The 15,557-nt window shown below is 50.3% G+C and overlaps 1 protein-coding gene across 1 annotated transcript; it reads right to left on the reverse strand.

Moving 5' to 3' along the window:
* Positions 1 to 5,087: 5,087 nt before the first annotated feature.
* On the reverse strand, positions 5,088 to 12,853 carry LOC129631429 (cytochrome P450 2A13). The gene is made up of 9 exons (XM_055552414.1): positions 12,674 to 12,853; positions 11,998 to 12,160; positions 10,759 to 10,908; positions 10,365 to 10,525; positions 8,857 to 9,033; positions 7,471 to 7,612; positions 6,591 to 6,778; positions 5,795 to 5,936; positions 5,088 to 5,278 (listed from the first exon to the last, which is right to left on the reverse strand). The coding sequence occupies exons 1-9, from the start codon at positions 12,851 to 12,853 to the stop codon at positions 5,097 to 5,099; spliced, it is 1,485 nt and encodes a 494-aa protein (XP_055408389.1). The 3' UTR covers positions 5,088 to 5,096.
* Between the last annotated feature and the right edge of the window lie 2,704 nt (positions 12,854 to 15,557).

Below are 15,557 nucleotides of genomic sequence, written 5' to 3' on the forward strand. Positions count from 1 at the left end.
GCCTCCTTAAATAAGTTGAGAAGTATTTCCTTGTTTTCTGTTTTCTGCAAGAGATTGTGGAGAAGGATGCTAAGTAGCCATCATAACCAACACTGTCAGAAAAATAACACGTCAAAGCCGTGTTTTGATACTTTCCTTTGTGGTACTTCTTTGGAAATCCTGGGAACCATTTTTTTCTCTCCTTTTCCTGCGGGTCCCACTGGACCATTAAGAGGAAAATGGAATGTCCCTGGTAGAAGAAAGGATTCTTTCTTTCCTGTTGGCTTGTTATTCCAGCCAATATCACCACAATAGTCCTTCCCTTCAGCAGAGAGGGCAGGAATGGCATTCTAGGCAGGGAACAGTCAATTCAAATGCTTGCAGATGTGACGAATCCACTCACAGTAACAGAAGTTTGGTGAGCTTGGGGAATAGGATCTGTTTAGTGTCATGGGATGGATGTCATGAAATGAGACTGGGAGAGGAGGGCAGAACCCAGACTGGAAAGGATCTTGGAGACTAACTCAGCAAGTTTGGAATTTATCTTTTAAGCCTTCTCTCTTCAAACTGCAGTTTGAATCAAACTGATGATTCATAAAAGCAGCTTGAGGGGTTGTCACCAGCATTAAAAAAATTAAGACAGAAGACAATACAAAATATCAGCATGCCTCTCATGAGTAAGAAAAGCACTGGTTCAGTTATACAGGTATCTCTGTGCACATGTTTATACAGGTTTGCCCGCGTCCTGGGAACAGCCACACATGGCACATTAGGCATCTGAGTCAGGGGTGATATGACATCTGCATTTTCATCCCTCTACCTCCTTTCTTCAAAACATTTCTTCCAAGCACCATTCCCCTCTTTCAGAATTCCTCTGAGGGCAGGAGGTCCATCCGAATCATCATTGGAACCTCCAGAGAGGCGCACTGGAACCCAGCTGTCTGCCTTTGTCGTGTCCTGTGTTACTTTATGCAGCTTCTTTTTTTAAAAAAAAAAATATTTATTTATTTGGTTCTGTCAATCCTTAGCTGCGGCACTCAGGATCTTTGCTGTGTCACGTGGGATCTTTCATGGTATCACACAAATTCTCTAGTTGAGGTGTGCGGGCTTAGTTCCTCCTCAGCATGTGAGATCTCAGTTCCCAGACCAGAGATCAAACCCACATCCCTTGCATTGGTCCCACTGGACTGCTAGGGAAGTCCCTGGGCAGATTCTTTAAACTTCCTCTAAGTCCCTCTGCTCATTTGTAACGTGAGATCATTCTAGTCTCACCTTGCAGACACTTGTAAGATGTCTGGTTTGAATGAGTGCATGCGTAAGTGGTGTTATGGATTAAACTGTGTCAAGAAGCTATGCTGAAGTCTGAACTCCCAGTACCTAAGAGTGTGATCTTATTTGGAAAAAGAATCACTGAAGATAGAATCAGTAAAGATAAAGTCATCCTGGAGTATGACTGGTATCCTTACAAAAAGATGGCCATGTGAAGAGAGACAAACACAGGGAAGATACCATGTCATGACAAAGGCAGATTTTGCAATTATACAACTGCGAGCCAAGCAACTCCAAAGACTGTTGCAAGCCACTGAAAACTAAGAAGAGGCAAGGAAGGACTCCCCAGTGGTTTCAGAGTGGGTATGATCTGGCTGACCTTGATTTGGGGTTTAGGTTGCAGAACTGTGAGATGATATATTTCTGTTGATGTAAGCCCAGCTTATGATGCTCATACAAGGGGCTCAGCACAGAGCTTGGCACATAGCAGGCACTCAACACATGCTACTTGTGGTTGTCATTATGGCAACAACAGATGTCTAAGGATTCTTGGCTCGGCAGAAGACAATAGTGAAAACCAAGCTACACAGAAACATCACTACTCTCATCCTCTCATCCCTGCAGCCTTTGAGTTTTAAAGTTCAGCACTACACCATATTTCAATCTTCAAGTAATTCTTGTGACGAAGGAGTCAGATGAGAAAGAGGCCAGAGAGAGGCTCAGGAAGACCCAACGACTTATTAATAGCAACAAAGCTTGGACCAGAATCCAGGGCCTCTGTTCACACCTCCACCGCAGCACTGTCTCTTTGCTGGGTTGGGTCACTGGCCCTTCCAGAGCGACAAAGCTGGGAGCATCTCTCTGGACAGGTGACATGGATGCACTGGGGGTTAGAATGTGACTTCTCCTGGCACCTTTGGTGATGCCTTGATCAATTCCCGCTTTTCCCTTTTCAAGTGTAAGTTTGAGATTCTGGAGATTGACATTTGTTCTCTCTTCCTTCTTGTCTCCCTTCTTGCTAGACAAAGACCTACTAGCCACTCTACCTTTCCCTGGAGATGTGCCTCATTGTCAGAACCCAGCTAGCTCCAGCCCTTCCTTTTCTCTCTTAACTTTCTCAGAAGGAACTTTCAACTTGGAGAATGGACATTTGCCACCAGAGGGACTAAGAATGCAGTTCCCAAGGATGTGGGCAGGGGAGACTCTGATGCTAAAATTCTGTGCTTCAAGAATTCCAAGCATCAGTAATTCAAACGTTCTGAGTCTAAGGTTGTGGGAACCTGAGATCCCACGATTACGATTGTGGATTCTGCAGTTCCAAGATTCAATAGTTTAGTTAAGCCACGATTCTGAGATTTCTCCCAGGTGTGGTTTCTGGAAGCCTCTTAAAGTGACACGTATATGGATGGATAAGGTTTGATTCTGACTCTGGATTGTTAGGGACTTCCCTTGTGGCTCAAGTGGTAAACAATCTGCTTGTAAGGCAGGAGACCTGGGTTTGATCCCTGGGTCAGGAAGATCCCCTGGAGAAGGAAATGGCAACCCACTCCAGTATTCTTGCCTGGGATATCCCATGGACAGAGGAGCCTGGCGGGTTACAGTCTATGGGGTCGCACAGAATTGGACATGACTAACACTTTCACTTTTCACTTCACTGAATTGTTAAATAGCGTGCTTGTAATAATAAAGAATGTGACACTGTGGATTCTTAGCTCCTCCCAATGAGTATGAAGCAGCCAATTCATGGAACCCAAGTGGTCAAACGAAGACAATGGAAATTGAAAATCCTGAGAATCAGCCTGTTAGGAAACTTGCAGGGTTCAAAGGACCAGATTTCCTTTCACTCGATCTCAAATCACTGGTCCTTCAAGTGTGGCAAGTTTTGTGGAGGCAACACCTGTGTAGCATTTAGATCTAAGGTTAGAACTAACCAGTGGTCTAATACAAAGATCTAAAGCTGATGAGTGTAGTGGGAATTTCTAATACTGTACTTTCACAACCTTGTGAAATTCCACAGAAATAACACCTGGAAAAACAGCATATATTAAGAAACTGTGTTAATGATTATATTGCGTGTTTTTCTTAAGAATAATCACCTTTTTACAAACCCCAAGGCCCGACCCAGAAGGGAGTATGACTGGGATCATGAAAGCATGGACCTTGGAACACCAGGTTGGCGTCAGACATGAAGGCTGCCTGTGCACTTGCTGACTGTTCCCGAGACTAGCCCAGGAGGAAACAGCCTGGGGTAAAGACAAGGAGATCTGGACTCTGTCAGTGTGGTCCATGACATTCAGGAGTACGTGGTTAACACAGCACGTGTCTTGAGAAGGATAAGATCTGAGAAAGTCTTGTAGTCTGCAATTAGGAATAAAAGCGGGACTCAGAGTGGACTCTGCCCCTCAGTCCCACAGAGGCTGCAGGTCCCCTGACCCATTGCACCAGATTTCGTGTTCTGTCTTCATTCTCGTTGCTCACTCCCGGACCATTAGGGCAACAGGTGTGTTATGAATTTTCAGGCTGTGCAGTGCTGAAGGATGCCACTTCCAAGGGGACATACACAAACTTATCTGAGAGTAAGCAGGTGATTCAGAGATGCACCACAGATCTCAGATCCATCAGAGAGAGCCCCACCTTCAGAAACTCATAGGAAATATGACTTCCTGCATATACTCTGGAGAACAGGCGATCATATACTTGCCCGTGTGCATCCACACACATGCACACACAGAGACATGGCTGCGCCACTACCAAACTTCTGGCATTTCTCTGAAAGAGCTTCTCTTTCCCATCCATTTTATTAAGAAGTCTGACTTCTAGGGCTTCCCTGGTAGTCCAGTAGCTAAGAATCTGTCTTGCAATGCAGGAGATACAGGTTCCATGCCTGGTCCGGGAAGATCGCATTTGCTATGGGGCAACTGAAGCAGTGCATCACAACTACTGAAACCCGTGCCCCTAGAGCCCGTGCTCCACTACAAAATGAGAAGTCGAAGCTCTGCAATGAAGAGTAGCCCCTTCTTGCTGCAACTAGAGAAAAGCCTGCATGCAGCAATGAAGACCTAGCACATCCAGAAAAACAACACCAACAACAGTCTGACTCCCGTAGGACACAGTAGCCTTATCTGGTGGTAGGCACAAAATACTCTCTGTCATCCAAAGTGTGCCCAAGTTGGGAAGAGCGTAGGCAAGTGCGTAGTGAAGCCAGGTGAGCTGCCTATCAGGACTCTGGAAAAGTCCCCTGGACAGAGCAGTTCAGGTTGTGTAATAATACAGTAAGTTTCTGTGTTTTCACTTGAGGGGGGGATGCTATCCAAGGACTGTGGGTTAAGTATGGCCATCTGTATTCATGTACTTGCTGAGTACTGACTGACTTGTGTTCTGTGGGACCTCAGATAGACGTAAACTTTCTGGGCCTCATCTTTGTTATCTGTAAAATGGGCACAGATACTGTTCCCTATCATCGTAGGTTTATGAGCATTAAGTGAGGTGAGTTTAAGACACTTTAAGCATAGAACTGACACAGAATACTTGTTCAATAAATAATGTCTGCTATTGTTACTATTCAAAGTATAACATAAGGTTTCTTTTCCTCTCATCTCATCTCTAGCAAGCTGAACGAAGAGTCGTCGTTTCTTCTTTCTCTAACTACCTTGCCCTTTCCTCCCCACCTTCCCCCAGTCCCCATCCACAGCCCCGCCCCTTCCCTACCCCCGCCCCTAGCCCCTCCCCTCCGCTCCCATACCCCTCCTTTCCCCATCCTTAGCCCCTCCTCTCCCTATTAACCCCGCCCAGGCCTTTCCCTCCCCAATTTGCTCCTCCCACCAGCCCCAACCGGGCACAGCCCTGACTCAACGGGGCAGGAAGCTCATGGTGTAGTTTGGAGGGATAGTGGCAAAGCCCACGAGTTTGGGGGACACGTTGATGTCCTGGGGCGATTGTGGGGACTTGAAGCGGAAGTTCTGCATGATGGTGGTGAAGAAGAGGAAGAGCTCCATTCTGGCGAGGCCTTCTCCGAAACAGTACCGCTTTCCTGAAGGACCAGAGTGGGAGGCGGGGAGGTGAGGCCTGTTCTCACTGTTGCCCGACCCCCGCTACCGACCCCCAGCTGCGTCCTCTCAGGGAAGAAGGGCTGGAATATCGAGGCTGGAGAGACTTGCAGAGAAGTTGCTACTCCTCTCTGAGCCTGTTTCCCTAGAACTTTTGGTGGGATGAGCCTAGACTGTAGCAATTGGAACTTTGGATGCCCCTTACCCTTAAATACACACTCAAATATGGCTACTGCTGTCATTGCCTTTCTAAGAATCTGAAGGATTTAAATGACCTTGGACTTAAATTTCTCACTCTGGGCCTTGATTTTCCCCATCTTTGAAAGGGGTACGATCATTCCTTTTCTTTCGCTTTGGCCAGGGCTCTTGGTAGTTATGGGGATTGCTGATTGGCCCCAGGGTATATGGTAAGAAGGACTTCCAAGCTGGAGAAAGAAGCTAGGTTAAGCCTTAGAGATGAAGGAGGCCCCTGTGGGTGTTGACTTGGCAGTGTCTCTTACCGATGGAGAAGGGCACAAAAGCATCACTCTTCTTAAATTGCCCCTTCTCGTCCAGGAAGTGCTGGGGATTGAAATCTCGGGGGTTGGAGAAGAACTTGGGGTCTCTCAGCACAGAGCCCAGCATAGGGAACACTTCAGTGCCCTGGTTGAGAGGAGGGAGGGGACTTTGATAAGGTGGAGTAGGGGATGGGTATGACGAAAGCACATTGTGGGCAGAGGGGGAATTTGGGTGCCCTAGGTGAGGACAAGGGAAGGCATGGGAATTGGGGTCCTCTGAAGGAGGTGCTTTGGGGTACACGAGATTCATGTCCTTGAGACAGGAAGTTTGGCTGACATGGGGCTTATGTCCCCTGAGAAGGGAAGTTTGAAGAGCACGGGTTCTGTGTCTCCTGGAGCAGATGGTTTTGGGGACACATAGTTCATGCTTCCCATGGCAGGAGGTTGAGGGGGTGGGAGGGTCATGTTCACTGAGAAAGGAATCTTGGGAGACATGGGGTTCGTGTCCCTCTAGGCAGGATGCTTGGGGGACATGAGATCATGTCCTTGAAGGTCTAGGGGAAATGAGGTTCATTTCTCTTGAGACAGGAATTTGGGGGACACATAGGGTTCATATTCCTTGAGGCAAGAGGTCTTGGGGAGGTCTGGAATTCAGGAGTCTCCAAGGGGGAAGGTGGCAGGGACACGGTAGTGGGGAAAGTCTTTGATTAGGGGAGTGGGTCCCGTGGGTCATGGGCTGGGACGGTTCTAAGGGGAACGGGGTTTAGGGTCACAGGGAGCGGGCTGGGTGGGGCAGCACCTTGGGGAGGAGGAAGTCTCGAAACTTGGTATCCTTGGTGACTCTGCGGGCCAAGCCCATGGGGATCATGTCTCCGAATCTCTGGATCTCATGGATCACAGCCTCTGTGTAGGGCATCTTGGCTCGGTCCTCAAACTTGGGATGACGGTTCTTGCCGATCACGCGGTCAATCTCCTCATGGATTTTGGCTAGGGGAGTGGGGAGAACGTATTTAGCTCTTGAGGGGACTCGGGGCAGGAATGAAAATCCAAATATGTACAACATGCATGACACCCATGTGTGATGTGGATGCAGACCACTCAGATCAGATGTCGGCTGTAGACACTGTTGGTGCAGGGTCTTGTTCACTTTGTTGTTGTTTAGTTGCTTCAGTCGTGTCTGACTGTTTGTGACCCCATGGACTGTAGCCTGCCGGGCTCCTCTGTCCACGGGATTTCCCAGGCAGAAATACTGGAGTGGGTTGCCATTTCCTTCTCCAGGGGATCTTCCTGACCCAGAGATTGAACCTGCATCTCCTGCACTGGCAGGCAGGTTCTTTACCACTGAGCCACCAGGGAAGCCCACCTTGTTCACCTGGTCCTATGGAAATCACAGGGGAGGTGCAAAGGAAGAGTTCTGGGGAATATCTGGAGGAGGGGGCGGTGGGCACTTGGTTGGGTCAGCCGCAGGAACTATATACCAATCAGTTCAGATATTTTCAGTATTTTAACAGCTGGTGAGACTTGGCTGGTGCTTATCAGCCAAACATCACCTAGTCTCTAGAGAGCAGAGCGTGTCTGAGGGTCCATGGACCCGTGAGAGATAGGACCACTGCAGCAGGCTCAGAGGAATTTGGGGGAGGGGTCCATGGTGCCCGCTTCCCTGCCCTCTCCAGCCTTACCCTCCACATCTGGGTGCTTCATGAGCAGCAGGAAGCCATACCGCATGGTCGTGCTGACCGTCTCGGTGCCCGCAAAGAAGAGGCTCAGTGTCGTCAGCACCAGGTTCTTCCTGTAGAACTCCGTGTTGGGATTCTCCTTCTCCTGCATGGATGGAGGGCTTCGTGAAGCCCTATGCTCTCAGGGCCCTTCTGGGGGTTTTCCCTTTGGACCTATCTCTTTATTTTATAGGGGCTTCCCCGGTGGCTCAGACAGAATCTGCCTGCAATGCACAAGACTCGGGTTCAATCCCTGGATCAGGAAGATCCCCTGGAGAAAGGAATAGTTATCCACTCCAGTATTCCTGCCTGGAGAATCCTGTGCATGAACTGAGGAGCTTGGTGGGCTACCGTCCATGGGGTCACAAACCGTCAGACACGACTGAGCAAGTAACAACACTATTTTATTACCTTTTCAAATTAAACCCCTCCTTTTTTGGGGGGGCTGTGCCATGTGACTTGCAGGATCTTCCCTGACCAGGGATTAAACCCTGGGCCCTTGGCAGTGAGAATGCAGAGTCCTAACCACTGGGGCCTGCGTGCTAAGTCACTTCAGTGGTGTCTACCTCTTTGTGACTCCATGGGCTGTAGCCCACCAGGCTCCTCTGTCCATGGGATTCTCCAGGCAGGAATACTGGATTGCTATACATTCTTTCAGGAGATCTTCCCAACCCAGAGATCAAACCCGCGTCTCTTCTGTCTCCTGCATTGGCAGTTGGGTTCTTTACCACTTGTGCAACCTGGAAACCTGGTGCACGGTAGTTTTACAGAAATGTTTGCTATCACGATTCGCATTCATAAGCCCTGCCTGTGGGCAGAACGGCTTAATAGGTGGAATGTGTGCTGTGCTAAGTCACTTCAGTCATGTCTGACTCCATGCGACCCCATGGACTGTAGCCCGCCAGGCTCCTCTGTCCATGGGATTCTCCAGGCAAGAATACTGGAGTAGGTTGCCATGTTCTCCTCTAGTGGATCTTCCTGACCCAGGGATGAAACTCGCATCTCTTATGTCTCTTGCATTGGCAGGTGGGTTCTTTGCCACTAGTGCCACCTGGGAACTCCAGTAGTGGAAGAGTGATGGTTAATTATCACTGGGATTGTGAAGATTATTAGGTTAGTTCAGTTCAGTGGCTCAGTCATGTCCAACTCTGTGACCGCATGGATGGCCACATGCAAGACTTCCCTGTCCATTGCCAACTCCTGGGGCTTACTCAAACCGTCCATAGAGCCGGTGAGTTATTATTAGGTTGAGGGAGGGGTGATTTCAATGGGTCTCTGTTCTCCTCCACCCCCAGCCTGATTTCCCTCTGCCTGGCTCTGGACTTCTTCATCCTGGCTGTGAGGGTGTACCTCCTGCATGCGGATGAGGAAGGAGTCGATGAAGTCCCGTGGGGAGTTGGGGTCCAGCGTGCGCTGGTTTTGTTCCACCTTCTTGGCTATGAAGTCCTCCAGTCCCTGCAGCTCCTTAAAGGCCTGTTGCTGTGGCCCTGGCAGATATTTCATCACTGAGTAGAACATCTCGTAGAGCTGAGGATGGGGAGGGGAGAAGGGGAGGGAAGGACGGCTGTCAGTGTGCAGGACCTGGTGGGAGTGGGCCCTGTCTCAGGGCAAGGCAGGTACTGGGTTACAGGCACCTGCCCAGATGTTTACATATTTTGATGAAGCTGGATGGGCATGTGTTTTCACAATGAGTTACGTGTGAGGGCCCCTGTCCAAGGATTAAAGGGAGATGGACTGGGATGCATATTCAGATATTCAGATGATGTTGGATTGGAGAAACACACCCGGGGTTCATATATTCAGATGAGGTTGGATTGGGAGACACCTGTCCAGGTGTTTAGCAATTTAGGGGGGATTTGTATGGGGGTTGGTCACCTGCCTAAGTGTTTAGGCATTGGTGTGGTCTCAGTTGGACACAACTGTCCAGATGTTTAGGGGGTCTGGGTTGGGGTTTCTGTGCAAGTGTTGAGGTACTAAAGTGGAGCTGGGGTGCAGGTGTTAAGGTGGGGAGATACCTGTTTAGGTGTTCAGATATTCAAATGGGCCAATGGAGGGCACTTCTGTAGGTGCTGGAAATGAGCTGGATCAGGGGACACTTATTTGGGTGTGTGGGGAACAATCTACCTAGGTGTTTATGCATTTAGGGGTCTTGGTTGGGGTACCTGTCTACATGTTCAGCTATTTAAGTGAACTGGGGAAGAGGCACTCTCTGGAGATTCCAGTGGGCTGGTTTGGGACATCTGTGTGGATAACCAATGATTTTGGTGGGCTGAATTTTGAAGCACCAGGTGTCCAGGTAGTCAGGAAGTAGGCTGAGGTGACCACTTGCCAGGTGTTAAGAAATTCAGATGGAAAGAAAATATCTTTTCTTTTTTTTGCCACGCCAAGTAGCATGCGGGATCTTAGTTCCCCAACCAGGGATCGAACCCATGCCTCCTGCATTGGAAGCGCAGAGTCGGAACCACTGGACCACCAAGAGGTCCCCTCCCCTTTTTTGAGATGGAGTGTCTAAAAAGGGACCACTTGTTATACAGTAAGATAAGCTGGGATGAGGACACCTGTCTTGTAAGAAAGCTGGGTTGAGGACATGTAACTTTTCTTCAGGGTTTTTTTCTTCTTTCTTCTTTTTTGGTGGAGGGTGCATCTTTTGAGATATCCAGGTGTCCTTGGAGAATGAGTATTGGGCTCTGGTGCAACTGTTGAGTTGTCCAAGAGTGGTGGTCTGGTTTTGAGGGGACCCTGTCTGGGGGAGGATGGGAGTTTGGGGCACCTGTCTCATGTGTGTGTGTGCGGGGTGGGGGCGGGGGAGTCGGCAGGTTGCCGTAGGGGCAGGGTAGAGCCAGGTCGACTCGGGTTACCTGCCCGGTAGACGTAGCGGTGAACTGGAAGCTTCCCAGCATCATTCGCAGTAGTGACAAGAACTCTTTGTCCTCGTAGTCAAAGCGGTCCCCGAAGACAATGGAGCTGATGACATTGGAGACCGTTCGGCTCAGGAAGAAGGTGGGATCGATGAAGGCGCCTGGGGGGATGAGAGCGGAGGGGGTTGGGGGAGACAGGGATTTAGCGGAGAGTCAGCTCGGCGGTCTGATGCGGTCTGAGAAGTGAAGGAGGGCACGACAGTGCTGAACTAAACTTCCAGCACCGGACCCTAAACCCTTCCCCCAGCGTGGCCCCTCCTTCCCGGGCCAGAACGCTGTGGCCGCGTCGGGTGTTTCCCTCCTTCTCGCACACTCCAGGGTCCCCCCGGCTCACCGCGAGTGCCCCGGAAGGCCTCGATGAGGAAGCCCGCCTCCTCCTGGATGCGCTCTTCGATGCCGCGCTTGCCCACGCCGAAGTCCCGCAGAGTTGTAATGGAGAAGCGCCGGAGCTGCTTGGCGCGCTCCCCGTTGCTGAACGCCACGCCTGCGGAGGCAGCGGGGGAGTTGGATGAGGGCAGAGCGAGGCAGGGCCCAGACCAGCCCCAGGCTCCCGGGCTCCCTAGAGAGAGAAGGGGTGGACAGAGAGAGCAAGGGGGGGAAAAGGAGGGTAGAGAGCCAGAGTAGGGTGCAGAGGGGAAGGAGGGATAGAGGGTGGGCGAGAGCAAGGGGAGAGGGAGGGAAGGCGGGTAAAGAGACAGACCGAGACAAACAACGCAGAGTCAGAGAAATGCAGAAAGAGAGACCTAGTGCAAAGAACAGAATCGGAAAGAATGAGGCAAGACAGATATGCCAAGAGACACAGAGACACTCAGGGGAAGAGGAGACAGAGGAGGGAAGGAGGGGAAGTAAGATGCATGGAGATCTGGGAGTTAGACATAACCATGGCAAATTCTAAAGGACTTCCCTGGTGGCTCAGATGGTAAAGAATCTACCTGCAATGCAGATGACCTGGTTTCGATCCCTGGGTTGGAAAGATCCCTGGAGGAGGAAATGGCAACCCACTCCAGTTTTCTTGCCTGGAGAATCCCATGGACAGAGGATCCCAGCTGGGTACAGTCCATGGGGTCACAAAGAGTTGGACACAACTGAGCGACTAACAGACACACACAAAGAGACGAGAGAAAAACAGGGAGAAAGAAACAGAGAGGCCCTGGGGGGAAAGAGAGACTGTTACTAAGAGATGGGGGCATGGAGATTTTGAGGCAGAGATGATGGGAGATTCTAAGACAAAGGAAGATGAAAGAGAGAGAGAAGGAGAGAGAAACCGGGGGAAGCCCAGAAGCTGAAAAGAAAAAAAAGACCAAAAGGCATATGGAGATAGAGGACCAGGGTTCCAAAGCAGAAATCCCAAGAGGCTCTAAGAGATGCAGAGAAAGAAGAGATATCGAGTGAAAGGGAACAGGGGCAGAGAGAAGCAGGGAGAAACAGAGATGCAGACGCTAAGACAAGATAGAGCAGGGGCAGGCAGCAATGCACAGGAGTGGAGACAGGAATAGCAGAGGCAGTCAGGAGAAAAAAGCTGGGGACCCCGAAGTCTGTCTGACCATGCTCCCTTCCCCTCAGTCTCCCTCACCATGGCCTTTGAAGAGCCAGTCAAAGGTAGCCTGTTCGCCTCGCCCACTGAATTCTTCAGCCTGGTCCACCAGAGCCTCCTTCACAGCATCATAGCCACACAGCACCACAATCTGCCGGGTCCCCAGGTGGACCGTGAACACAGGGCCATAGCGCTCGCTGATCTGATAGAGATGAGTGGGAGTTAGTTAGTGGGAGTAGCCCCTATTCTGAACTGGCCCTGTACCCAGACCTCACATACTGGGATGCATTTCCTCACAGGTTCTGACTATCAAGGAGCTGGACATCTCAAGGTGTCTTTCCTGGCTAGGACCCCGATTGTTGTTGTTGAGTTGCTCAGTCATGTCTGTCTCTTTGTGACCCTATGGACTGTAGCCTGCCAGGCTTCTATGTCCATGGGATTTCCCATGCAAGAATACTGGAGTGGGTTGCTATTCCCTTCTCTGGGGCATCTTCCCAGTGCAGGGATCAAACCCGGGTCTCCTGTATTGGCAGATGGGTTCTTTATCTTCGGGCCACCAGGGAAGCCCCAGGACCCTGGTATTGGATCCTTAAAATTCCCTTCTTCTTTCCTAGGACTCTTGCCCAACATTGCCCACCCCCTGCCATAAAGCCCCAGACGAACTGGCCAGGCCGCCCCCCTTCATCCCATTCCATCCATCTCTGCCCCATGACACCTTCATGAGGGAGTTGTACATCTGCTCGGTGTTCAGCTGCAGGTAGTTCCCGATGAAGGGCAGAGGAGTGGGCCCTGGAGGCAATTTCCCTTTGAGGTTCCTTTGCCGCCAGACAGACATCAAGACCATGATAGTCAGACAGGCCAGCAAAGCCACGAGGAGCAGCCCTGAGGCCAGCATGGTGGCAACTGGGAGTGATGGCCAGGTGGTGATGTCTGAGATGGTTGGCTTTTATACTATCTGGAAAAGCAGGACAGACTTTGGTCCTGATTATGTAATTGTCTTGTTTTACCTCTCATGTACACTCCCCACTATGCTCCCTGCCTAGCTTGGGACCCAGCCAACCAGGAAAGAGTGGGTGGACCTCAGGTCAGGTTAACAAGGAGAGGGCCCCAACATGGAATTTGTGGTCTGTGGGGAGAGACTGCTGTAGGGCTCTGGACTTTGGAGGAGACAGTAGATACATTCCAGAACTGAAGATTTTGGGGAGCCCCTGAGCTTTGGACTTGGGATCTCAGAGTGAGAAGGTGAAGGTGAAGTCGTTCAGTTGTGTCCAACTCTTTGCGACCCTGTGGACTCGCCTACCAGGCTTCTCCGTCCCTGGGATTCTCCAGGCAAGAATACTGGAGTGGGTTACCATTTCCTTCTCCAGGGGATCTTCCCGACCCAGGGATCGAACCCGGGTCTCCCACATTGGAGGCAGATGCTTTAACCTCTGAGCCACCAGGGAAGCCCCTCAGAGTGGGAAGGGATTTGGAGGTCTTGGGAAAGTGAAAATCACAGATCTGGATGTAAGGGTATTAGAATGGACAGGATGTGGATTTGGGGGTCTTTTGGTGAGGAGGGATGTAGGTTGAAGGGTCTCATGGTGGCGGGAGGAATTCCAGGGAATGGATTCGAGGGTCTTGAGGTGAGAAAGTTCCCCTGCTGTGGGTGTGGGGTTCCTGAGAGCAGAGTCCAGCTCGATCTGGACTCAGCATCTGATCCCAGATGTTGACTTGCTTTTATTTTGGACATGTTGCTCACTCTAAATGGCCAGAAGCTTCATCGGAACCTCAAAGCGAGGTCACAGTGGGGGTCATAGAACTGACCATCTGTGGTTGGGCAAGAGGTGAAGACCAGAGCTATGCATCTGTGGAACTTTCCACAGAACTGGAGAATAGTAACTCACAATCTCAACTGGTAGAGGAACTGGCCAGGGCTTGAGAAGTAGTAATAACCATCAATCTGATACCGAAAAAAAAAAATTCCAAATGTTTCAAGGATTAGAATTCACACAGCATCCCACTGGTTCCCTACCCAGATCCTTAGGGAAGTCCACTATGTTGACTATATTGTTTCTGTTATTGTTAATGTTTCGCATTTTACATGTGAGTATAATGAGGACAGAAGAGAGAGAGTGGGCAAGAGGCACGCATGTGACCCCTCTGTTTCCTGCTTGACACTTATTTCCTCTTTCTGGAATTGGGTTTCCCCACTTTGGATGTGAGAGTTGGACTGTGAAGAGAGCTGAGTGCTGAAGAATTGATGCTTTTGAACTGTGGTGTTGGAGAAGACTCTTGAGAGTCCCTTGGACTGCAAGGAGATCCAACCAGTCCATTCTGAAGGAGATCAGCCCTGGGTGTTGTTTGGAAGGAATGATGCTAAAGCTGAAACTCCAGTACTTTGGCCACCTCATGTGAAGAGTTGACTCATTGGAAAAGACTGATGCTGGGAGGGATTGGGGTAGGAAGAGAAGGGGATGACAGAGGATGAGATGGCTGGATGGTATCACCGACTCGACGGACGTGAGTTTGAGTGAACTCTGGGAGTTGGTGATGGACAGGGAGACCTGGCGTGCTGCGATTCACAGGGTCGCAAAGAGTTGGACATGACTGAGTGACTGAACTGAACTGAACTGAACTGAACTTCCCAGAAGGTGCCAGTGGTAAAGAACCCGCCTGCCAATGTAGGAGATGTAAGAGATGCAGATTCGACCCCCTGGAGGGCATGGCAACCCACTCCAGTATTCTTGACCGGAGAATCCCATGGACAGAGGAGCCTGGAGGGCTACAGTCCATAGGGTCACACAGAGTTGGACACGACTGAAGGGACTTAGCACACACACACCAGTGCAAAGGGAGTATTTGGAAGAGAAGGTTGTACTGGAGGGTGTGTGAAGTCCCCTTTAGAGGTGATTCCTGGTGTGTCAGGGCTTCTGTTAGCAGGCAGAGGAGACTATGTCAGGAGAGATTTGGGTAAACTCCAGTGTCAGGAACAGAGAGAAATCCTGGGATTCTGAAAGTGGGGGAAGAGAAAGGAGGAGTGGTCCCATGTGCCCCCTTCACTGACATTTTTCCTTCATAATTACATTTAACCCCATCACAGTACTAAATGTGAAGATTACGTCCACATCCTCATGATCTTATTGACTCCCTGTAACAGCAGGGCTGGTTCATTATTGTCTTCACTTGGCAGTTGAGAAGCCTGGGACTCTATAAAGCCACTTGCTGGAGGTCACACAGGTAGTAGGTGAGGAAGCTGGAACTGGAACTCTCTCCTGGTTCTCCTTCCATGGACTAGCCTAGCCCACCCTCGGGGCCACGTGAGAGTCAAGGCTGGAGGCAGGTGAGTGTTGACGTTGGCATCAGCCTTGGACACAGGGATTACATTAGGTTCTGCTTTTGGCATCAGGTAGCCCTGGGGAGGCAGGGTATCCTGTTGGCACTGAGCCTGCCCCCGGGTAGACACTAGGATTAAACACAAGTTGACATTGAACCTGATGCCAGGAAAACAGTAATACAGCCACTTGTGGTATCAAGAGGGCTCTGTGGGTAGGCACAGGGGCTACCTTCAGGACAGCATAAGGGCGTCACCATAGAGATCCAGAGGTTGGTCCCAGTGG

This window comes from Bubalus kerabau, chromosome 17 (genome assembly GCF_029407905.1).
Source record: "Bubalus kerabau isolate K-KA32 ecotype Philippines breed swamp buffalo chromosome 17, PCC_UOA_SB_1v2, whole genome shotgun sequence".
NCBI classification, from domain to species: Eukaryota; Metazoa; Chordata; class Mammalia; order Artiodactyla; family Bovidae; genus Bubalus; species Bubalus kerabau.